This window comes from Chlamydomonas reinhardtii, assembly GCF_000002595.2.
Source record: "Chlamydomonas reinhardtii strain CC-503 cw92 mt+ unplaced genomic scaffold scaffold_21, whole genome shotgun sequence".
Taxonomy (NCBI): domain Eukaryota; kingdom Viridiplantae; phylum Chlorophyta; class Chlorophyceae; order Chlamydomonadales; family Chlamydomonadaceae; genus Chlamydomonas; species Chlamydomonas reinhardtii.
Window position 1 is genome coordinate 102,209 of NW_025061534.1, and position 22,582 is coordinate 124,790.

At 61.3% G+C, this 22,582-nt stretch overlaps 4 protein-coding genes across 7 annotated transcripts; 1 reads left to right on the forward strand and 3 right to left on the reverse strand.

Moving 5' to 3' along the window:
* The first annotated feature begins 6,037 nt into the window (after window positions 1-6,037).
* CHLRE_21g752897v5 (uncharacterized protein) lies at window positions 6,038-11,494 on the forward strand. Its single transcript, XM_043072896.1, has 4 exons — window positions 6,038-7,534; window positions 7,696-8,940; window positions 9,397-9,616; window positions 9,814-11,494. The coding sequence occupies exons 1-4, from the start codon at window positions 6,242-6,244 to the stop codon at window positions 9,864-9,866; spliced, it is 2,811 nt and encodes a 936-aa protein (XP_042914187.1). The 5' UTR covers window positions 6,038-6,241; the 3' UTR covers window positions 9,867-11,494.
* A 427-nt stretch (window positions 11,495-11,921) lies between these two features.
* Window positions 11,922-15,787, reverse strand: CHLRE_21g752947v5 (uncharacterized protein). Its single transcript, XM_043072897.1, has 2 exons — window positions 14,814-15,787; window positions 11,922-14,727 (listed from the first exon to the last, which is right to left on the reverse strand). The coding sequence occupies exons 1-2, from the start codon at window positions 15,409-15,411 to the stop codon at window positions 14,720-14,722; spliced, it is 606 nt and encodes a 201-aa protein (XP_042914188.1). The 5' UTR covers window positions 15,412-15,787; the 3' UTR covers window positions 11,922-14,719.
* Window positions 15,788-16,091: 304 nt separating this feature from the next.
* CHLRE_21g752997v5 (uncharacterized protein) lies at window positions 16,092-19,477 on the reverse strand. Its single transcript, XM_043072898.1, has 3 exons — window positions 18,209-19,477; window positions 16,773-18,041; window positions 16,092-16,683 (listed from the first exon to the last, which is right to left on the reverse strand). The coding sequence occupies exons 1-3, from the start codon at window positions 19,029-19,031 to the stop codon at window positions 16,154-16,156; spliced, it is 2,622 nt and encodes an 873-aa protein (XP_042914193.1). The 5' UTR covers window positions 19,032-19,477; the 3' UTR covers window positions 16,092-16,153.
* CHLRE_21g753047v5 (uncharacterized protein) lies at window positions 19,233-21,277 on the reverse strand. 4 transcript variants are annotated; one of them, XM_043072899.1, is made up of 1 exon: window positions 19,233-21,277. In XM_043072899.1, the coding sequence occupies exon 1, from the start codon at window positions 20,813-20,815 to the stop codon at window positions 19,799-19,801; it is 1,017 nt and encodes a 338-aa protein (XP_042914189.1). In that variant the 5' UTR covers window positions 20,816-21,277; the 3' UTR covers window positions 19,233-19,798. The 4 variants fall into 4 exon arrangements, with proteins under 4 accessions (XP_042914189.1, XP_042914190.1, XP_042914191.1 ...); XM_043072900.1 differs by having other exon boundaries at window positions 19,343-21,277; XM_043072901.1 differs by having other exon boundaries at window positions 19,572-21,277.
* Between the last annotated feature and the right edge of the window lie 1,305 nt (window positions 21,278-22,582).

Below are 22,582 nucleotides of genomic sequence, written 5' to 3' on the forward strand. Positions count from 1 at the left end.
TTTCTTGCCGATGAGGGGCGGTGCAATGAGCTGAGCGAGGGCCTGCGCGCGCCGCGCGTCCGACTGTAGGCCGGCTGCTGGCTCTGCGCGGGCTGTGTCGAGGTCCCGCAGCTGCCATGTGCTGGCAGCAGGCTCCTTACGTTGTCCAGGCAGGGCTACACGCATGCGGCGGCGCAGCAGCTCTGCTGCCGCTGCAGCATCTGGCGCCACGAGGCTGCCGTTGTGGGCTGCCTGATACGAGCTACCGGACTTGTGAGCACCCAAGCCGGAGTTGAGCACTGCGAGCGCTTTGTTCATCCGTAGGCTGGCCTCCCCGCTCACCACAGCTGCGGCCGTAGGTGCCCTATCCTGGCCGTGACCGCGCAGCTGGCTGAAGGCGTTTTCAACACAGTTCTGGTTGATAGTGCCGAGGATGATGCTGGTGCCACCGGTGCGCAGGTACCATCGGGCCAGAGCCACCGTGCCAAAGCAGGTGACCTACAAGCACAAACGTGAAGAGCGACATGTTGGTCACGCGCGACATAGGGCGAACATGCCAACATCCCGGGCTTATTAGATGAACATGCACCTGGCCAAACGAGCTGCAACCTGGATTGCCGCACCTGGAAATCGCTTTGGCATTGGTGAGACAAGCCGTGGCGGACACCAGGCCGAAGGTCATCATCGTCAGGGGGCACCGCTTTCAGAGCCTGATGCCAGTCGTAGACCACGGTCCCATTGTGCAGTAGCTGGCGCAGATGAGGGTCACTCGCGTCCCTGACAGGAGTGACTCGATCTGTTGACAACTTGGTGCTGAGCGCAAGCCTGCATAAGGGAATTAGGAGAAAGAACGCTTGAATCTACGTGGGGCGAGTAAAACAAAGCCCCCAAACAAAGCGCCCAGTAATGCTCCGCACCTGACATATGGACGCAGATCTCGGGCACCGTCAATGATGTGCTGTGGTGGGGCCTTTTGGTTGTCCCTCACCCAGCCCATCTCCGCAGTCCACTTGCAGAACATCTCAAGTCCAGCGAAGAGCTTTGACGCGAGATGGTTCCGCATGCGTGACCAAGAGTCAAGATCCGTCATAGCGTTGGTCACGTTGCCCATGACACGGGGGAGGGAGTGCATATCCCAGCGCACACACTTAACAACGTCCCTCCACATAATCGGCCGCCATCGGGGCGCGGGTACAGGTGGCGGCACCGGTTCGGTGTGCTGCGTGGTGACAGGCGGTGGTGGCGTGGGTACAGGCGGCGGCGGTGCGGCAGGCACGGGGATGGGCGGCTGCGCGGCGGGCGGCAGCCCGGTAGGCGGCTGCGCGGCCACGGCCACGGGGATGGGCGGCGGCGCGGCGGGCGGCAGCCCAGTGGGCAGCGGTGCGGCCACGGGCACGGGGATGGGCGGCGGCGCGGCGGGCGGCAGCCCAGTGGGCGGCGGCGCGGTGGATGGCGTGACGTCTTCGGGAAAGAAGACTTCAGACGTGTTCTTCCCATCCTTGCCTGTGGACAGATATGAGCAAGCTGCGTCATGTGTCATCTACCACTGGTACAGAACTTTTGCGATGGCCAATGCCTCCGGTCTGCACTCACGACCACCTCCTACATACAAGACCGGCGCCCGGCTTGCCTGTTCCACCAAAGCTCTTCTCGATGGCGTTGCGCATCTTCTTGATCAGATGCGGTGCATCGGAAATCATGATGACGGGGCGTTCGGGGTTGGCCGGGCTGCGGAAACAGCGTAGGCACTCTGTAACATCCTTGTCAGGACAGGGCAACTTGATTTCGGTATCTGCATGAAAGGGCAATAAACGGGAAGTGGAAGTCAGAAGTTGGTTGCACCCGAGGCTAACAACACGTGTGACGCGCCATCACTGCACGACACCGCACCTTTGGCTAACTGAACGGCCAGATCCCTGTCGGCCATCATCTTCATCCAGGCACGGTTCTCAGAAGCCCCGTCACAAACAGTGTACGCGACCTGCAGTCCTGCAGCTTCCAGAAGTACGATGACCTCGGACACAACAGACTGGAGTTCCACGGCCTTGATGCCGTCCGTGAACACATAGCCTACTGAGTACCTGCAGAGGGAAGGAACGTACGGTAGTTTGGTCATGAACGGGAGGCACGCAGCCTGGAGCACACATCGTCCGGCGTGCACGGGGAGAGCCCTCACCGTGTCGGCCGCTCCCCAAGAGCTGTGACCTCAAAGTGAAGCACGTGAGTCGCCAGGGCACGGCACACACTCGGCGCATCCGGGTCAGCTGAAGCAGCACCGCCGCTGCTATCTAGTAGACCCTCCAGGCGCTGTGCATACGCAGCGGCGTCGACATCAGTAAAGCCCGTGAGCGAATCTGAAGTAGTGCTGAACGTCAAGCCCCGAGACAGCTTCATCTCGTCAAAAGCAAGGCCAACGCGCGTGTCTGCCTTGCCTGCCCTAAGGAGCTCTGCTGCTCGCTCTGCATGCGCACGGTGAAAGCCGGAGCCGTCTATAGCGAAGTGCTTGTAGGCCAGCAGCGTGTTGATAGATGGCAGCGGCATGAAGGATCGGAGCTCCTCAAACAGCCCTTCACCGCCCTTGTTCAGTACAGTCAGGCCCAGCTGAATCGCACTGCAAGGGCACGGGACGAATTACGGTACTGTTAGCCAGATCCCGCACGCACCCAGCCCCGCCCACCCCTTCCCGACTCCAATGAGCCCCACCTGTTATGCCAGCGCATTCCACGCGTTGCCTTGCCGCCAGACGCGGAGCGCCCCAGGTATTCGAGCTGATCAGCCCACATAGCCGCCAAGCCAGGGTGCTGCTCTATGACCTGGCGTGCTGCTGGCTTCTCAAGCAAGTGGAGTAGGGCGGAGCTGTGATCAGCTGATAACTCCCGCATACGGGCTCGCGACTGGTCCAACTCCTCCGCGTAGCGCTCGCAGTCTGCCTGTAGCGACGTGTTGCGCGCCTGGAGCTGACAATTCTCTTTCCGCGCCTGTGCCAGCTGCGCTTCTGCATGCTGGTGTGCGTCCAGCGCGCTCTGCAGCTGCTCTGCAATCCGGGCCTTGGCGGCGGCCTCCTTCCTTGCAGCTGTGGCGACAGCTGACGCCTGGCGCTGGGCAAATGACGAGAGGGTCGACCTGAGCGAGTGGTTGTGAGCTTCGCAGCATGGGCAGCGAGTTGCATAGGTGTGACCGCTGACCAAGCCATGGCACGCGATACTGGGATGCACGTCAAGTTTCTGAGTGGCAGCAGTCTCGCCACTGGCGCGGCTGCACGGAAGGTGCACGGTGCGCGACTCAGCCCGGTAACGCTGCAGCACAACTGACTCCGTCTCGTTGCAAGCTGCCTTGTGCGCCAGGTATGGTGCAAAGGCAGCTGCAGTGGGACCGCCGGCACAGGGGCGGCAAGCCCCCAGAAACACCAAGGCGTCAGTGAGGTGCTGCTCCGTGCAGAGGCGCGGGCTGCTGGGTCCGTCAGGCGGCATCTGCACTGTTGCATGAGAGCTGAAAATGCTGTATGTGAAGTCGGGGTACAGATGAAGCTGAAGCGAGTTGAGGTCGTGCGCGCAGCTGTTGCTGGGTTGAAACCGCAACACCAAGCCGTCACTTGCGTTGCGGTGCACGCTGCAGTGCCAGTCATCCTGGACTGCGCGGTCCCACTTGGGGTCGCCTCGCTGCGCTCTGCCGTTGAAGCTGTGCATGATGCGTGCAAAGCGCTCATGCTCAGGCAACTGCTCCAGTGTGCCTCCCTTTGCCTCCGTTGCTGCGGCTGCTGCTGCGTTGAGAATGGTGGCGGGCGGGATGTCCGTTTCGTACACAGACTGGTACACGGCAAGGGGATCCTGCAGGGCAATGGTGAGCACAGCAACGAGTTAGCAATGTGTTTGGCAGACCGACGCGTGCATCCAGCGCACCTGCAGACAATTCCAGCTCTTGCATACTGATACACCCAACCCTTGCCCAAGCACCCATCAGAGCCCGGTGCAAAGCCCAAACCAGAGCCATTCACCTCTTGCTCGAGCAACTCCACGAGGAAGCTTCCCACGGCAGATGCGGAAAAGTCACGAATGAAGATGCCGTACTTGGTACAGCGCTTCCAACCCCGGTCCCATGCAGTTACTGCAGCGTTGCCCTTGCCCGTGCGAAAGTCTGACAGGAAACGTTCCAACTGCTTTGGCGTACAGGTCAAGTTGACCAGGTACGCAAACAGCGGCGCCACGCGCGCACAAACCTCGTCCGTCCGCGTGACGTTGGAAAGCGTGATGTCCTTGTAGGTGGTGTCCTTGAACACGGCGTTGAGCAAAGAGTAGAAGATAATCTCCACGGCGGTTGGCGGCTCCATATGCGCACCGACCTTCTCAGTCCATTTAGGCCGATCCGCTGGCAGAAAGGACGATGCAGGCGGAGGGAAAGGTGGCGGCGGCGGGTTTGGGAGTGCGGCCGTAGTTGGCCAATGAAGTGGAGGGAGCGGGGGCGGTGGTGAGGGAGGCGGAAGAGGGGGCAGCGGCGAGGGGTGTGCTGGAGGGGGCGGTGGTGAGGGGTGAGATAGAGGAGGCGGCGACTGGGGCGCAGGTGGGGGGAGTGGGGCGAGCGGCGGCAAAGGAGGCGGCGGTGACTTGGGTGGAGGAGGCATAGGTACAGGCGCGGCGACAGCAGAGGGTGGCGGCATTGGTGCAGATGGCGAGGGTCCACCAGCTGGAATGCTCTCCACTGCCGCACGGTTGAGAAGGCCAAGGCCAGGCCCGCTGTGGTTACTGGTGTCGGTGTTGATGCCAACTGACAGAGCGTCAATGGCGATGAGGAGGTTGACCGCACTTGCAGCTTGCATCACGGATGCTGGTTGTGGTGGCGCCTGTGCTGCCGCAACGTGCGCGTGCAGCAGTCTCTTGTGCTCTCCGCGGTTGTCAACGGCACACTGAGAACAGATCCGTGTGCCTTGCTTTGACCCAGAAGGAGGGAGGGTAATGGCCAGCGGCTTCAGGTGCTGCTCGTCATGGAAGCGGCCGTGCAGGTGGACTGGCTGGGGGTTTCTGCCGTTTGCCACGTAAGAACAGCAATCGTTGGTTCCATTGCAGTAGTCGGGGCGCATGCCGCCCGTGGAAAGGGTGGCGAAGGGGTCCTTCGACTTGACGTACGTGCCGCACAGAACGCACCAGCCCTTCTCGACGCCCATTGCAGCGAACGCCTGCATGCACAACAGAGAACCCAATTCATACACCTCAGGTAACAGCAAGTAATGGTTGCCCACGTCTAGGAATGTGGGTCAACATGCAATCGGCACGCCACCACCAGACCGGGCGTTGTTAACCACAAGGAACTAGCCCTATGTTGACCAAATGCTCATATGATAACAAAACACAATGTGGGTATGGCTGTATGCGTGCGTTTGCCCGGGGCCAGTGCATCCCGATGCTGCGAGCTGACATGGCTGGCGTGCCGTAGGTGCGCTCGGCCCTCCATCCAGTCAATCGGCATCCTGAGTATACTAGAAATAGCGGAACGAGCCAAGGCAAACAATTTATGACGTGCAAGGAATGTTGCATGGCGCCCCGAGTTCGAAACTGCATTGGTTAAACTGCAGTGCACTGCAGGTGCGATGATTTCTGGTGTTGATGCATGTGGTGCATGTAGCGGGTACCAAAAGCTGGCCCCTCTGCACCCGGACCCCCGGTTCAAACTGCGAGCTAAAATCCTGGACGCGCGGGCAACGCTTTGCAGATTTCGACCCTGACCACCTCGTTGATATGGTATAGGTAATAGCGGAAAGGCTTGATATAGGTATAAGAAGCAGCAGAGCGTTAAAATGTGAAGCAATCAAAGCCAGCGACGCCTCAGATGATATGCCCGATGCGCTAGGCTGAATATTGGAGCAAAGGATACCCCATATCATTCATCGGAACAAGACTAAGGGCGGTGCCGGCGACCCTACCGTCAGAGCCAGCGCCCAGAGCAGCCAACAGCGACCGCCTTGTCTGCTTCGCTCCATCTACTTCGTAACACTTCTAGATGGTCACCTGGCGCACCGGGCGCCGCATGGAGGCTGGAAATGCGGTAATGCTGTTCAAATGGTCAAGTTTCGTCAAAGGCCAGTAAACTAGTCGCCCGGCGCGCCAGGGGTCTTCTATGGGGTACTCCTTATAGGTCTATGCAAAGAAATCGGGCCGGGGCCTGGTCGCAACTGGGAATTGGGGGCGGTTGCCGACCGTTGCCGATCACATGGGGCGAGTTGGCCACCCCGCACCCCTGGGTGCTGGTGGAGGTGAAGGCCAGGGGGGCCATGGAAGACGCAGCCGTGTCTTGTCGGCCGCCTCTACAATGCAGCAGTTTGACTGAGGCGGAGCGGCTCGGGTTATTTGCTGCGCACGCGGTCCTGGAGACGCTGCTGCACGCCCATCGCGACGGCACGTGCACCACGTCACACAGCAAGCATGCCACGGACAGCAACTGCCGCATGCGGCTGCCTCGGATGCTGCACTGGCTCACCACGTACCTGCACAAGCAGTCGGTGTGCGTGCACCTCAAGCGGTATGGCCGCTACATGGTCTCGCATATGGTGGCCCTGCTGCTGGCAGTGCCTTGCAATCACACCGTCACGTTTGCGTGTGACGTGGGGCGCTGGCTGCGCACGCGCGAGCTATGGGATCAGCGGCACGAGGGCATTCCGCGCCCGGACCCTGTGTGGGAGCGGCGGCCGCAGCTGCCCAGCCTTGAGCAGCTTGCCGCGGACGCAGCGGACTATGCCCTGAAGTATGCCACCAAGTCTGAAGCAGTGCAGGGCAGCAGGGCCCTTATAGCCACAGCCACCATGCTGCGGCGGCGCATGCACCTCATGACGCCAGAGCAGCAGGCCGGGATTGAGAGTGAGCACCTGCCGATCCAGGACGTGCTGGATCAGCTACGGCATCCCTTCGCAGCCTTTGCGGACGCCAGCGCCTCTGCCTGGGCGCCCCAGCCTCCTACTGCAGGTGTGTCAGCTGCAGGTGAGAGCAGCACGCTGGCACAGGCGCAGTTCACGGCGGAGGTGACGGCGCGCGCACAGCAGTCCGCGACTGTGGCCGCGCTGCGCACTGCGCGGCCTGTCGGCGTAGTCGGCGCGGCTGCGGTGCAACGGGAGGGGATGTTCAACCTTGCGCACGCCATCAACCTGTTAACAGCCCAGCAGACCTTCTCCGCTCCAGCAGCGGCGCTGCTGCTGATGCGGGGCACCGACGCGCACGAAAGCCACCAGTTCAGGGCCATCGATTACAGGATGTTCTCGCAGCATGTGCAGTCGCAGCTGAAGCGCGCGGACCCGGAGCTCAGGCCCAGAGACACCCAGCTGCGGCTCGTGCGTACAATGGCCAGCGTTGGAGCGGGCGGGAGTCCGAGAGGGGAAGGCCAGCTTCCGGCCGCCAGCACAATCGCTAGCGATGTCCCAGATCCCGGGCCCAGCGGAAGCGTACAGCAGCAAGAGCAGCCCGCCGTCGCACCTGCTCGTTACCGGTCATCAAGCTACCTGAAAGACTACCTGTACCGCGGCGAGGCGCTGCGCGAGCTGTCTCCTATGATGATGGCCATGTTGTTTTATAAGGTACGAGGTTGCGTGCGCGGCAGCTTGCACGCCTGGAGTTATGGGGTGCAGGGGTGTTCAGTCTATTCAGTCCGTAGGTTCGCATGTGTTATAATGTCTTGCAGCAGCACTTCGGCAGGGCCCAGCGGCAAAGAACTGTATGTGTGCCCACCACCCCGCAGCACTCGGCCGGGCCAGATGGAGCGCAAGGGCACCATCTGCGCCTGCATCCCGCGCACCCAGAGTACAGTAAATGCGTGTGGCGGCGCCGGCTGCGGCCGTACGTGCCGCAGCCGGTGTGTGACCCCGTTGTGCGGCCTGCGGACGGCGTGGACGATCCGCAGGTGCTGGAGCGCTATGCACTGTTTGCGCTCGCGAACTTCGCCGCCTACAGCTGTGACGACATGCTCGATCTCAGCAACGGCGCATGGGCAGCTTATCAGCGGTGCTTTGCACAGCCGGCGGACGGCCAGTCGCTGCATGTGCGCATCGCGTGCCGTATGCTCGATCACGTGGATGGGCTTGCGCGTGTGCGAATGCGGGCGGAGGAGCGGCGGCAGCTGCAGGCGGAGGCGGAGGGCACCGCTGAGGATGCGGCGGAGGAGGCACTGTTGGAGGGCGTGCCGGTGGAGGGCATGGACGACCTGGAGGCAGAGCCGCAGGATGATGAGGAACCCGATGTTAGGCGTAGCGCAGCGCCCGCAGCGGAGCTCTGGCAGGGTTGTGCGCTATCGGAGACGGAACGGGCAGGGCTGCTGCAGCGCGTTGTGCACGGCGGCCTGGGTGGCGGTCTGACTACAGAGGCGACCACCGTGGTTGCCCAGATCCCGCGCGCCAATGCATGGCCAGCGGTTGGGCGTACAGCGGCGGCGGCAGTAGTGCGCAGCACACAGGAGTGGACGCACGAGCGGCTGGCTGCAGCACAGCAACGCATGCATGATTACGACCTAGTAGACCTAGGTGGGCAGTACGCCGCACAGGCGCTCGCGCAGGCGCAGGGAGCAGTGCAGCAGCAGCTGCTGCTTTACAACAGCGGCACTGCGGCAGTGACAGCGAAGCTGGTGCTCATCTCGCCATTGGCGGTTACCACAGCCGTCCCAGAGGTGCAGGGCGTCTGGCCCGATGCAGCGAACCCTGGTGCAGAGCCGCCGTACGTGCTTTGCCCGGAGGACTCGCAGCCGACGCCTAAAGACACAGCGCGGTTATGGAACCTCAGCGACGACCAGCAGCAGGCGTTCATGCTGTACGCGCAGCTCCTGCTAGCAGCGGCTGCCGGCGTCCGTCAGCCCCCCGTGTGCTCGGTGCTCACGGGCAAAGCCGGCAGCGGCAAGTCGCGGGTGCTGCAGGCATTGCTGTGGTTTGCATACCAGCACCGCTGCGAGTCTCTCATTGCCCTCGTGAGCTACACGTGGCGCGCTGCGCTGCATGTGAGTTGTGTGTGGGGTGTGTGGGGTGTGTGGTGCAAGAGGGGTTCAGTTCTGAGGTGAAGTGTCGCGGCGGTGGACTGGTCCTGCTAGTCCTGCTCGTGCGTGCGGGGGGGTTTAGCAGCCAGGGAGCCTTACATGATCATGCTGTTGACTTCGGCCGCTGCCATCACGGTCCATTTACAGGACTCTACGCCAGGCGTGCTCGGCACCAGCACCACGTCCTTCTTTGCGACTGCTGGCACGTTTGGTCCGCCTCACCGCGATCGAGTCGAGCGCAACCTCAATGGTGTGCGCTTCATTTTCCTAGATGAGTTTAGCACGTGTGGGCTGTCCCACTGGGCGCGCATTTGCATGCATGTGCACGCGGCACGGAGGCACGTGGGTATAGACAGCACGCACCTATATCACGGGCCGCTGTCAGATCTGCATGGCCTGCTTGTTGGCGACTTGCGTCAGTTGCCACAGCCACGGCACGTGCCGCTATATAGCGGTGCTGCGGAGGAGAGCTTGCGGCGGCTGCTGGCGCCGGGCGCGGGGGACGGTGGGGCCATGGAGCGCCAGATCCGGCAGCTGGAGCATCCGGAGGGCAGCATGAACCTCATGGGGCGGGAGCTGTGGAATATGGTGCCGTTCGCGTTCGTTCTCACTCACCAGCATCGGCAGCAAGCAGGCGTAGGTGACAACAACGAACCTCTCTTCATGCTAGCGGAGAAGTTTGGTGGCGTGCAGGAAATCTCTCAGGCAGATTTGGACACAGCGTGCGAGCAGCTCAACGCGCGTGTTTGGCGGCCCCCGAAGCCAGGGATTGACCCCGTGCCCCAGCCCTTTGCAGTTGTCCAGCGCCATGTCGTGCGGGTTCCACTGGCATTGCAGCTCGTGCAGCTGCATGCGCTCGCGCAGCGTCAGCAGCTGCTGCTGTGGCGTAGCGCGGACTTGTCGCCTGACGGGAGCAGCTTACCTATTTCGCATGTGCATCAATTAGAGGCGCTTGGCGGAGCCGACGATGATAGTGGTGTGCCCGCTGTGTGCGCATTCTTTGCTGGCATTCGTTACGTGTTTACATCAAATGAGCATGTGCGTCTGTATCACATCAACAACAACAGTGCCACAGGCACCGGCATTGTTCTGCATCCCAACGAGCCACCATTGCCAGATGCAAGCATTGCCCCCGTGCATGTCCTCAAGTTCGTGCCCTCGGCTGTAATGGTGCGCCCTGACGGGCCTGATGCGGGTCGGGTGTCTGTCGATCAGGCCCTGGATGTCGGGGAGATTCCTGTTTTACCGTGCAGTGCTATGTTCACATCGCAGCATGCAACCCTGCGGTTGCCTGTGATGCGCTGGGGCTTTCGTGTGGAGCTTGCATATGCAGTCACTGATTACTTTGCGCAGGGGCAAACTCTGCCACCGCACGAACTGTGGCTGGTGGATATGTGCAAACCGCAGCACGGCAGTTGGCGGCGGGCTTCAATTTACGTAATGCTCACCAGGTTTCGTGGGTTGCATGCGTTACATTTAGTGCGCCCGCTGTGGGCCTCGCGGGCCGAAGAGCGCCGGCTTGAAAAGGCGCTGCGTACCATGCTAACGCCCGAGGCAGATCTAGCTGCGGAATGGCAGCGGCTATTGAGGCTCTCGCAGAGCACAGCAGTAGCGGTGCCAGGTATGATTGTGCGCATTCAGGCCAGCATGGCTGCCTCATAACCAAGGCCTTCAATGCATGCATGGTTGCAACATCTGGCATGTGGCGGTAAACACTGGGTTGTCCTGCGTCCCGGCCAGCAAGGATAGCGTAGTGTTTTTAACATGCGCGAGGTGTACTGACAGATGACCTGGAAGCGTGGAGTACCTTGTGGGTGGTGAGTGCTGACTGCAATTTACAGCAGTGACTTTCTTGTTGGTGTTTGGTGTGGTGACCATCATGCTTGGCTTCGCTGGCTGGACGTATGTCACTGAGCTGTTTGACAGACAGGCGTAGGGCAACGTGTACGTTCGGGTTTAGTTTCTACCTGTCCTGTCTCTGCGTGAAGCCGGGGTATTGTTTATCTGCTTGCTTGTCGTGCGTTGGATTGTTGCGTGTTTACAACAGGTTGATGTGTGGCCTGGTTAATCCCTTGCACTTTGATGAGGTTATTGTTAGCCAGCGGGTGTTCGCACACGCGGGTACCACCAGGCGGCTGGATGGGGTGTACGGGAGCCCCTTCTTCCGCGGGCCTTTTCACTATTAGCAATAACTCGTACAAGGATGCTGACCCGACCTATCCGCTATTGCCCGTGGTGAAAACTGGGCTGCCGTCCGGGGGGTGCGTTTTCCCAGCCAAACCCGCACGTTGGACGTTGCCCCGGGGCAAATCCTACCGCACGGATTAGACAACGCCTTTCTGTAGGTACATAACCAACATCATCATCAGCCAGAAGTGGTCGGCAAAGGTCCAAATTATGCTTATCAGGGCTCAAGTCGCGAAATTGACCGAAGCCCATACCTCGCATATGCGCTGTTTGGGGCCTGAATCTATTGCTGTCGACATTAATTCTCGTATAGATGTAATCAAAATAGCTTCAGGCTAAGTTGGCGGGGTCCTGGCGAGCGCGACATATAGCATTTCAACTTGAGCTCTCGCTCAAAATTATGCCCGAGCACCATCCAGGGACCTTATTATGTGTAATGGGATGTCAATTCATGATCGGGGCGACAGTCTGGGCATAGACCTTGCGATCCCGCCCTTGACTCCCCCCTAACCTCACCGACCCCCCTTAATCCCCCCCCCCCTAATCCCCCCCCGCACCCACCTGGCCCCTGTACCCTGGCCAGCCCAGAAAGCCTTGTAATAGCTCCCAAATGTGGTGTGTATTACGTGGGAACACAGGGGCGAGAAGTCTGGGGCGAGGACTGTGGGGTCCTTGGGGTGGCCTCGCACCTTGCCGACCCCCTGGACCCCCCAGTAACCCTGACGGCCGAGCTGAGAGCGCCGCGCTTCCTGAGCTGTAAAATTACTTTAGTAATGTAGTTGCATGTAGTGTATGCTTCCTGAGCATAGGAATGCAGCTGAGCAGCTGGCTGTGTCGACCGAGGCAGCAATGATCCCCTCCGGTCACTGCTGTCACTCGGCGCATCGCTTTAGCGGTTGATATCAATAGTCTGTTATGCATTTAGTGTACTTGTCGCAGAAGTGCAGGCTTTCCGGGTGTCTTGGAGAAAGTGGTCGCGCGTCCCCCGGCCGGGTGATGCAAACCCATCTTCGTCAACTCGTCGAGTTGTGTACTTGAACTTAGCCACACTGTCCATATTGACTAATGCCTATAAAAATCAATCAGGGGTCAACCCCACACGGGTATGACGCCGGTCTGGAGAGGGGCAAAAACGTGTCCACACGTGTTTCTCCGCGCTCGCGCAGATTTAGCCTCCCTCTCTCCGGAATTAAGTTATATGACATATAAGGATGCAAAAGATGCCTGTCGGCACATACATTTCGCGAGGCATGCTTTCGCCAGGGTCGCACTGTAAAGCCCCTGACCATCTAATCAGCCTTATAACGTATAGCATAGTCGACGGCAATCTAGTTTGGCGTTAAAGCAAACGGTCTGCGCGAGCTTGTCGAGCATGTTGACCGCGACATCACTTACTCGGCCACAAACAAGATATTTGAGGTCTCAGTAGTATTAAACAAATATGGATTGAACGCCGGTAGCTATTTCAGTGGTCGACCCGACCACCGTGTCCGACCGTGCCAAGCAGGCCGGAACGCACCCCCCGGACGCCAGGCGGTTTTTAAGCTACTTGGCGATGAGGATCAGACAGAAGCACGTCAGCCACGTATGTTCCCGAGCTGCTGCCAAAAGTTGGGGTCTGATCCGCATCGCAAACCCTGTCAAACACCACATGCCGTTTTACCCCTTTTCCAGACCGGCGTCATACCCGTGTGGGTCAACCCCGACACCCAAAGCCGTCCAGGAGTGCAGAGTACTTTACATCACCGGGTTAGGCCGTTTTCTCCTTCTTACATCCTTCCTAGTACACTAAGTTAGAAGCTTACATCCGTAGTACAATAGGTTAGAACGCAGAGGATGAGGTCTGGCCAAGGAGCAACAGCCGGCCCGGCCGGTGGTCGTTCGGCCACACCACTTTACTCCGCCCTGCCTCGCCCTGCCCCGCCCTGCCCCGCCGTGCCCTACCCTGCCCTGCCCTTAGATTAGATGCACCCTACGGGACTTTACCAACCTGCCTTACCACTGTCCCATCGCACGGGACGGGCGTCAGCTGCACCCTATGGGACCTCGCCAACGTGCCTGAACCCTGTCCCATCACACTCCCATCGCACGCCCTACCACGCCCTACCCTGCCCTGCCCTGCCCCGCCCTGCCCTGCCCTCAACCCGCCCCGCCCTTTCTCCCTGTGTCCCAAACGTAATGGCATGTACTGTAGCGGTGCTGAGCACACCAAAGCAGCCAAGCAGGTGGCTGCATAGACCAAAGTGGGTAGGAGCCCTCACAGTCACATCCACCACAGGCGTACCAATTCTGCGACTTCATTAAGTAGTCTCTTACACACATAGATTATTCGGCGCGAATCCTGGGTCAATCCTGGAGGCTACGAGAAAGTCATTTGGGCGTCCCCCGGCGGGGGGACGCGAAATCATCTTTGTCTAAACGTCAAGTAGCGATGTGCTATATCGCAATTCTGCTTCCAGAGGTAAATCTGTATATAGTTAATGCACTAAGACCAGCTCTTACCCCACGGGAACGACCAACGTCATAATTCTCAAGGTTTCAGTCGTGTACCCACCGCTCTTTCGCAGTATCAGAGCCACAATAGTCATGTTATAGTACATAGCCGTAAAGTAAACACAATTTTGCCCGGGACCCTGGCTTGCCATGCGCCCATGCAACGTCGGCGGCATGCCAATCAAGCATTTCAGGAGTTCACTTCATTTCTCTGCAGTTCTGCGTTCATACTATATCTATGTCACATACAAATGAATCAAGCTATTTGATTAATCAACCATTCTTTGCGTCGCTATGATTCTGAGACGACTGTGCTCGAGCGGCGGATGCCTTCGTTCGCGATAACCCCTGTCGACTATATGCAGCGACAGTGCCAACAATGCAATCTTGAATGGAGTAATGAAGCTGGCTGGCTCATATTTCATAATAACGAGCTCGCTGGTCAACAAGTCAACCGCGCGTTGACCGGGGCGTTTCCACTCTGCAAATGGGCCCGGCATAGTGCCCTGTGATTGCTGGCTCAGGTAATATGTGCATTGCACTGAGACAATGCCCAGAGTTGGTTTTATGTACATACTGTGCGGGTCCACAAGTCAACATTCGCGCGCGCTCGCTTGTCGCCCGCAGGTCTCTGAGCCAGGCGCAATGGCGTACATTAGCTCAGGGTCCGCCGTGCGTGCGCCCGTTTTCACGGCTGGTGTCAAGGTTGCAGGTTGGGCTGCGAGCTGATGGCGCGTGGTCTCAATGCCCGCCGTGCTCGCGCCCCTTCCCGCGGCTGGTGTCAAGCCCGCAGGGTATGGAGCTAGCTGCTGGTGCTAGGGCTTGGATTCGGTTAAGGCCCGCCGTGCTCGCACCCTTTTCCGCGGCTGGATGGTGTCAAGCCCGCAGGTGGTGGCGCGCCGTGTGCCTGGCCTACGCCCCAAGGCCCAGCCTGTACGACTTCCTCATGGAAGCTCGCTTAGAGGCTTCATTCCCTCCGGCCCCTTCGGGGCCTCCGGTCCTCCGCCTCTAACCCCACTTCCATGATACAGTCGTACTGTAAAGCTGTCTCCCTTTGGCGCCATTAGGCCGCTGACAGCTGACAAGGAAGTGGGACAAGAGGACGACAGGCCACAGGAGGAGGGCCTTACAAGCGGAAAAACGAAGAGATACCTCACCTCCAGCGAGGCCCATAGCGCGGGTGACACCGAGGGTGTCCTCGAGGGTGGGGCGTGTGTAGTGACCGACCATAGTGGCGGGCTTCCAGCGGCCGTGCACCTGCCGCAGGGACGCCGGAACTCCCGCGTCAGCCGCGGCGCTGTTGCCACCAATGCGCATCGAGTTCGGCTGGATGTTGCCCGAGACGCCCGCCTCCCGCAGGCGGGCCAGGAAGTTGGAGCGGAAAGCGCCGTAAGACATGCTGAACACCGGCGAAGCCCGCGTGCCCACCAGGCGCTGCAGCCGGCCGCCGGCGGCCGTGTACTGCACTGTACGGAGCAGCGGCCCGACGTCCTCATCGGCCGCCGCCGGAAGGCGGCGGTAGGCGCCTTGGCGCAGCAGCCGCTCCGTGAGCGCCACGGGGCAGAAACCGCCTAGGTGGGGCAGCCGGGCGATGTGCACCCACTGACCGTCCATGGCCACGTCGGTCTTGGACCGGGGGATGAAAATGGCCATGTGGCGGGGCGTGATGAGCAGCAGGTCGGCGTGAACGCTGACCTCCGCCATGTCGTCAAACCGCAGGAAACCGTAGAACATGAGGGCCACGGTCGTGGCCATCATGAGGCGCAGCAGCGGGGCGCCGGGCCCGGCGTGGGCGCACAGGACCAACCCGGTCTCACCCGGGACGTGCCCATACACGCGGCACCGTCCAAGGCCCAAACCGTCCCAAGTGCCTATTCATGACATATTTATGTTATGAATAGCTGTTATGGGCCCTGGCGCGGCCTGTCCGCTCGCCGAGCTCGCGAAATGCAGCTGCATGCCCCGACATTTTGCGCGAAGAGCTGCTTTTAGCCCCCGTAGAGACTCTCGAGCATCTACCCATAGCTATGTATAGGCACGGCAACGTTGAGATATTGAGGAAATGGCTGCTTGAGGGACCTCGGTCGCGAAATGGCCGGTCGGCCGATTCTCGCATTTTGCTCCGGGATACATTCAAATGCGGTATAATGTGTCTAAATAGCATGTTGAGTGAGTTTATGCCCCCTCCAGCACGTTTCCGCTCGACCGTGCCCGCACGTACCCATCGAGCTCGCTGGCTCGCTGGCCAAAACCAGTCCATTTCGACCGCAGGCGAGCGTGGACCGCCCTGCCACTCAACCAGCAAGTCAATGCTATGTATGAGAAGTGTCTGAGAGCGCGGGGGAGTCAGGGGTGACCTTTTTGCCGTCGGGGAACCCCCCTATCTGCCACCAAGACCCCCCGCACGGAAAGGGCCGTACGGCACTGGGGCAAACTTCGGACTACGGATTTGACATGCTGGCAAGGTGTTGCGCAAGCTGCCCATAAGGTTAGATTCCTAGTCGGACTTTTGCCCCGACTGGTTTTGCGGGGTTGAAGCGAGTGCAAATTTGGACGGTGCCCACAACGCGGGTGAGACCGGGTTGCACAGGACCGCCGCCAGGTCGGCGGCGGACATGGCCTCCCGATGCAAGCGCTGCACCTGCAGCCGCCGGGCCGCGGTGGCGCGCACGTTTGCGCAGCTTTCCGCTGCGGCTGGGTTGGGCAGGCCCGCCAGGCTGTAGTGGAAGGCGATGGCCTTGCCAGCTACGTCGACTCGGCTAGGGCCGGACCCGTCCGTGGTGGCCGAGTTGAGGACCGATTGCAGATAGAGGGCGACCAGCTGCGGCGAGGCGGCGTAGGGTGGGACCGGCGGGGCGCGCCGCCGGCACCAGGCCAGGAAGCTGCGCCACGGGCCGCCATACTGGCTGTGCGTCGCCGGCCGCCGAGACAGCGGTGCCTCCTCGGCCAGCTGCGCGGCCAGCGCCTGGCACTCCGTGTCCGCGGCGTGGCTACCGGGCAGCAGCGCCCGCGCCCGCAGGCCTAGTTCTGCGAGGGGGAGCAGGGGTCGGCGGGGACCCGCAGGGGGGATGGTGAGGGCCTGTCGAAGTCCAGTAACAGGGCCATGGTGGACCAGCCCGCCGCCCCCTTGGGCAGCGAGTTGCCGGTGGAGCCCGGCAGGAAGAGGTTGGACGCGCGGCCCAGCATGCGCACGCCGTGCACGAAGTGGCAGAAGCGCGAGCCTTCGTCGGTGGTCACCTCTGGCCACCAATCGCGAGTCGGCCAGTACGGCACGATGAGGCAGAGGCGGGCCTTGCACTCCCGGGCGTGCCGCAGCACTTTCAGGATGATTCCGAATGGCGGGTTAGCCCAGCAGCGCCGGCCCCAAGCGAAGCGGAAGGCGTCCACTCCCGACGTGTCAGGTGTGAGGAAGCGCGAGTAGTAACGAGGCAGCTGGTGATTGGTGTGGGAGGCGAAGAGGTCGATGTCGAACGGCCCCCACAGCTTGTTGAGGCGTTTGAACTGGGTAGGGTTCACCATCCAGTCGTCCGAGTCGCGCAGCTTGGACAGGTGGTCCGCGATTTGGTTCTGCTCCCGCGGGATCCACTCGGCGCGGATGTTGATGGCGCGCTCGAAGCAGTAGCCGTGCAGGGTGCAAGCGATGGCGTGCGAGTTGTCGGCGCGCGCAGAGCCCTTGTTAATGACGTTGGAGGCGTTGAGCGAGTCGGTAAGGACACACACCGCGTGGCCAGCGAGGCCTGCGGGGCCGTCGAAGGATTGGAGCGCGAGCAGAATGGCGCGGAGCTCCTGAGGTGTCGAGCCCATGGCGCTGTCCGCGGGCTTCCAATTGCCTCTGGCTGCGGATAGCTGCCCGTCCAGGACGGTCCAGGCGCCCCAGCCGCCGAGGCCGTCTGCAGAGCGGCCGGCGGCGTCGCAGTGGATGAGGGACGTGACCCGCACCGGCGGCCACAGGGGCCGCCGGCCGTTGAACTTGTCGAAGGAGTCCAACCACCACGTGAGCTCGTCCCGCGCATCCTCCGAGAGGCGCAAGTGTGATTCCCAGGAGCGACGAGTTTCGATGAGCTGGCCGAGGGCGCGAGTGCGGAGGCGGGCCCAGGGGCCCATCGCCCAGGTCATGGAGACTAGCTGGCCTTTTACGGAGGCGAGCGCCCGCGCGGAGGGCCGCTTCGTTTTGAGCAGGCCCCGAATGCTGTCCAGCACGCGTGAGCGCTTGTCGTCGGGCACGATGAACACACCTTCCGACGTGTCGATGAGCATGCCGAGGTAGCGGAAGCGGTGTTGTGGCGGGCCGAGCATGGACTTGGCCAGGTTGACGTTGAAGCCCAAGTCGGCCAGTTTTGCGAGTATGATTTCGCGGCGAGCCACGAGCGTCTCAGCGTTCTGGTCTGCGTGCGCGGAGTCGTCGATGTACGAGCAGCACCGCCAGCCTTTTCGTCGCCAAGGCCGGAACACCTCGCGCATGAGCTTGGTGAACGCCCAGCAGGCGCTGGCGAGCCCGAACGGCAGTTGCGTGAAGACGTAGAATTGCCCGCGCCAGCAAAAACCGAGGTACTTCCAGCAGTCGGGCCGAATGTCGAGGTGATGTAGCCGCTCTTGAGGTTCAACGTGAAGACGTAGTCGTCTTTTCGCAGCCAGTTGGGCACCGCGCGAAGGTCCTCGTAGCGGAAGGATGGAACATGGAGGTAATCGTTCACGGCGCGCCCGTCCCAAATGAGCCGCAATTTTTCGCCTTGCTCCACCACACCGAGGGGGCAGACCATGTGAGGCGTGCCGACCCACTTCCGAATGGTGTTGGAGGCGAGCATGTCGGCGATGGACGAGTCCACGAAGGCCGCGTGCTTCTCGGCCGAGGCGTGGTTGCCAGCCGAGAAAGGTGGCGGAGGGTTGTGCTCCCAGATAAGGGGAAAGCCTTGTAGGACCCAGGACAGGACGAGCGAGTTGACGATCCAAGCCTTCCACACCGGTGCCCGAGCGCGAAGGCGGCCCCGCATGCGAGGGGGCGCGGCCGCCGGCTGCGGCTGCCCGGGGGGCGGCTGCTGCTGAGGCGCCTGTGGCGCTGGCGAGGCTACCCCGACCACTTCTCCCGGGTTATCCTCCCAGAAACCCACGACCTCCGCACCTTGGGGGTCGGGTTGTGGCCGAGAGGGCTGTTTGCGATGCAGGATGGGGCCAGGGCCGCGAGGGGGCGCTGACACGGGAGCCACGCGGCCGCCGGCCGCGGCGGCCGCCTGGTGCTTGGCCGGGCCAGAGGGGCCGAGTGGGGGGCCTGCTGTGCGCTGAGAGACGAATTGGCCGGCGTAGCGAGCCTGAACGTCCTGTGCCTCCTCTTGCAGCGCCTCCTCCTCTAGCTGCTCCCACCACTGACTGAGCGACATGTTTACAGACCTGTTAGACGGAGTAGGGATGCGAGCGCGAGGTTCGAGAGCTGGAGACTGGGGCGAGAGGAGCCGTACGAGGCGCGACTGAGCGAAGCGAAGCAAGGCAGGGCACGAGCTGTGAATTGCTGGCAACCCCCTCCCCGCCGCTGGCTGTTCTGGCTGCCTAGAACTGGCTGCATAGAAGGTCCCAGCCCAGAGGGGACGAGGAGCGAGAGAGACGAGAAGAGCACGCCGCGAAGGCTACAGGTAGTTGCGCCCCGCGTCACCGCGCGCGCCCGTACGACCGTACCGAAGCGCCGAACGCGCCGGTTTTAAGCCAAGTGCCAAGCCCCGAATATCCAACGGCCAACCGATCTTAATGAGAGCGAATCGTGCGAGTCATAAGGTCACCGAGGCCGAAGCGCCAACGTAGAGATGCCATGCGTGGGGCACGAGTGCGATATTGAATGTCCACCACCAGTTGCCGAATGCAACTAAACACAGCCGAACAATAAACCTCCGTGCAGATGGCACGGCGCGCGAGGATTTTGGTGCAGAAGGCACAATCGAATTAGGGGAGCCACCAACAATTGCTGCCCGCAATTGAGCCTGGCCATTCTTCATATGATCAAGGGCAGAGGCCCTGTGCACGCGGGCACGGCAACCTTCGGGCACCGTGGCGAGCCACGCACGGCCCTGGACGACTCCACCTCCACCTCCGCCTCGCCGCTCCGCCTGCGCCCGCGCTCTCCTGCCGCTCCGCTGCGCTGCAACCGGCGGATGCCTTAGCTGCTGGTGCCCTTCCGCTTCTTGTAGTCGTAGCCGCTGCTGCGGCGGCGGTCGCCGTCGCCGTCGCGGCGGTCGCGGTCTGCGTCGCGACCGCCGTCGCGACCGGTGCTGCCACCGCCGCCCGCCTTAGCGTCGCGCTCCGCCGCCTGCTTCAGCGAGCGCTCGGCGGCAGTGATCTCCGCCGTGACCGACGAGGGGACCCAGCCCTCCTCGTTCCAGGCGCTGCTGAAGCTGCGCACGCCGATGGTGACCGCCTGGGACATGCCGTTGCGCGGGTAAGTGCCCAGCTGCGACATGGCCTCGTGCGAGGCGGTGAAGCCGTTGGCCAGGGCCGTGGCCATGCGCGCCACCAGTGCCGTCTGGCCCATCAGCGCGGCCTCCTTGATGGCGTTGGCGAGCTGCTTGCCGAAACCATAGATCTGCTTGTGCAGCCCGACTGCGTCTGCCGCCGGCTGCGCGTTCAGCAGGCTGGAGATCCGCATCATGATCTCAGTGCGCCGCTGCAGCTGCTGAGGCGAGAGCTGGCGGTCGATCGCGGCCTCCTCGGCCGCGCTCGCACCCGCCCCCGCGGCGACCTCGCCGGTGCGCTGCGCGCCCGGCGCTTCGCTGCGGTACAGCTCCTTCAGCTCGGTCAGCAGCCGCTCCAGCTGCGGGATCTTGGCCACCTGCTCAGTAATGCTCGAAATTTCCGCGCCGATCGCGGCCTGCTCGACATTTCCGGCGAGCACTGCGTCCCGGGTCTGCTCTCCCACCCCGCTGATCTCAACCAGCTTGGCAATAACAGGCGCAGCACCGCGCCTGATCGCCAAGTTCAGTGCAGCCTGAGCGCCCTGCGCGGCCCCCTGAGGCTGAGCATTGCCGATCGCGGGCCCCTGCTCACCCTGGACGGCCTCGGCGACCACAGCAGCGCCAGCTCCGATAGCAGCCTCCTGCTCCTGCTCCTGCTCCACAGCTCCACGACCGCGACCGCGACCGCGACCACGAATGCCAGCAGCTCCACGCCCACGCTCCATAGCAGCAACAAAAGGGCTTGAGTGAGAACGTTAGAAGTAACGTTAAAAGCTCTCACTATGAAGGCGGAATGAAGAAGAGAGAGGAGGCTGGCGCCAAAGAGAGCCAGCCTGTACGACTTCCTCATGGAAGCTCGCTTCATTCCCTCCGGCCCCTTCGGGGCCTCCGGTCCTCCGCCTCTAACCCCACGTATTGTTGGGCAGTCTATCTTCAGGCTTATGTTTTCCCGTTCGGGGTCCAGTGATGGTGGCTCCCTGGCCCTGGAAGTAGGTATGGATGGCGTCTAGTATTGAGGATTTGTCGGTGCAGTGTGCTTTGGTGTGTGGGTGTAGGAGTGCAGGGATACCTCGTGTTTGCTCGTTTGTGGAGAAGATGTCCTTATGGGCTTGTTTGGCTCGTGTGGCAAGTTTGTGCTGGAAACGGGCTTTGGCTTTTTGGATATCATCTTGTGTTTGTTTCTTGAGAAGTTTGCGTAGTGATTGTCCCGCGGTTTTAATCTTATCGATTTACTCCGCTATGGCACGGGTGCCTGGGGGCGGTCGTGGGCTGCGGGCGGGTTGCGGCGTGACAGCTGTTGCTGGGTGGGTTTCCCCATTCTCGGCGGGCTGCTGAGGGGGGGAAGGGGTGGCTGTCGCTGTCCCAGCCTCTGGTTGCGTAGGGCCCGTTTCTGGTTGGGTGGCTGCGGGGTGTGTGTTGGGGGTTGTGTTGTTAAGTTGGTCGCATTGTGTGCGTAGTTGTTTAATTTCATCATGGGCCTTTCGTAGTTTCCTGCTGAGTCGGCGTGGGATGAACGCCCCACGTACTGGGGGTTTCTTCGGGCACATATCTACAAGGATGCTCAGTCCGTCTGTCAGTATGTCATGCAGTTGGGCGGCTAGAGCATCAAGGTTGGGTGTCTGAACTGCTGGGTCTTGTTGTAGGGCGTCCTGCAATTCTACGGCTGTGGTGGCTCCCGTTGCATGTTGGGCCAGGTGGGACTGGATTGCCGTGGTGGCTGGGTGCAGTGCATTGGTCAGGGCGGCGATGGGTGTTGCAAGGTTGTGTTCTATTTTTGTCCGTGTTGCTTCTATGGTGGATTTGGGGACTGGCTGGGCAGGGAGTCGCTGCAGTCTGTTGCTGGAGACGAAGCGGGCATGCAGTCTGTCCGCATCGTCCGTGGGTCCCTGCCGGTCTTCTTGTTTGAGTACTGCATTGAAATCGCCACCAATAATGTCGTATTCCCCAGCAGCAGAGGCATTCTTAAGAGTGGTCTCGCAGTATTGGTAGATGCGGTGGCGCGTTGGCATGTCTTCTGGGGCATAAACACCAAGTACGTGTAGGGGGGTGCTGTGCGGCGTGCGGATGGTGCAGTGCAAAAGGTGTCCCTGGAGGTTGGATGGGGTGTTGGGCGTGTCGATACCGCCGCCTGAGTGGTATTTCTTTGAGATGGCCATGGCCACCCCCGCAGAGCGGCGCTTGTAGTGCTCTGTACCTGGCTTCGTGGATGTAAAGGTGCGGTATGCTAGTGTTTCTTGGCGGAGGGTGTCTTTGAGCCAGCGGGTGCGGGGGCCAAGTTTGGTCTCAGTGAAGATCACAATGTCTGCGTTCCATTCCCGCAGGTGGCATAAGGTTGAGAGCAGATTGGTGCCTAGTCCTCGCACGTTGTGGGTGGCGATGTGGAGCCAGGTGGGCTCGGGTGGGGTGTTGGGGGGTTGGCCGTCCGGGGGGTGTCCGGTGGGGAGTGTCGGCGGTGCGGCTTGTGGGGCAGCCCTGATGTGGGTGGTGGGACT

Excerpts from the sequence above, each read along its gene's own strand:
- CHLRE_21g752897v5 (XM_043072896.1), top strand. The coding sequence starts at position 6,242 with ATGGAAGACGCAGCCGTGTCTTGTCGGCCGCCTCTACAATGCAGCAGT. Across the intron at positions 7,535-7,695 it reads TGGCCATGTTGTTTTATAAG|CACTCGGCCGGGCCAGATGG; the intron begins GTACGAGGTTGC and ends ACCACCCCGCAG. Across the intron at positions 9,617-9,813 it reads TCGGCAGCAAGCAGGCGTAG|CTCGTGCAGCTGCATGCGCT; the intron begins GTGACAACAACG and ends CTGGCATTGCAG.
- CHLRE_21g752997v5 (XM_043072898.1), bottom strand. The coding sequence starts at position 19,031 with ATGTCGCTCAGTCAGTGGTGGGAGCAGCTAGAGGAGGAGGCGCTGCAA. Across the intron at positions 18,042-18,208 it reads ATTCGGCCCGACTGCTGGAA|ACCAGAACGCTGAGACGCTC; the intron begins GTACCTCGGTTT and ends CCGCGCACGCAG. Across the intron at positions 16,684-16,772 it reads GCTGCCCAAGGGGGCGGCGG|AACTAGGCCTGCGGGCGCGG; the intron begins GCTGGTCCACCA and ends TCCCCCTCGCAG.
- CHLRE_21g752947v5 (XM_043072897.1), bottom strand. The coding sequence starts at position 15,411 with ATGGCCACGACCGTGGCCCTCATGTTCTACGGTTTCCTGCGGTTTGAC.
- CHLRE_21g753047v5 (XM_043072899.1), bottom strand. The coding sequence starts at position 20,815 with ATGGAGCGTGGGCGTGGAGCTGCTGGCATTCGTGGTCGCGGTCGCGGT.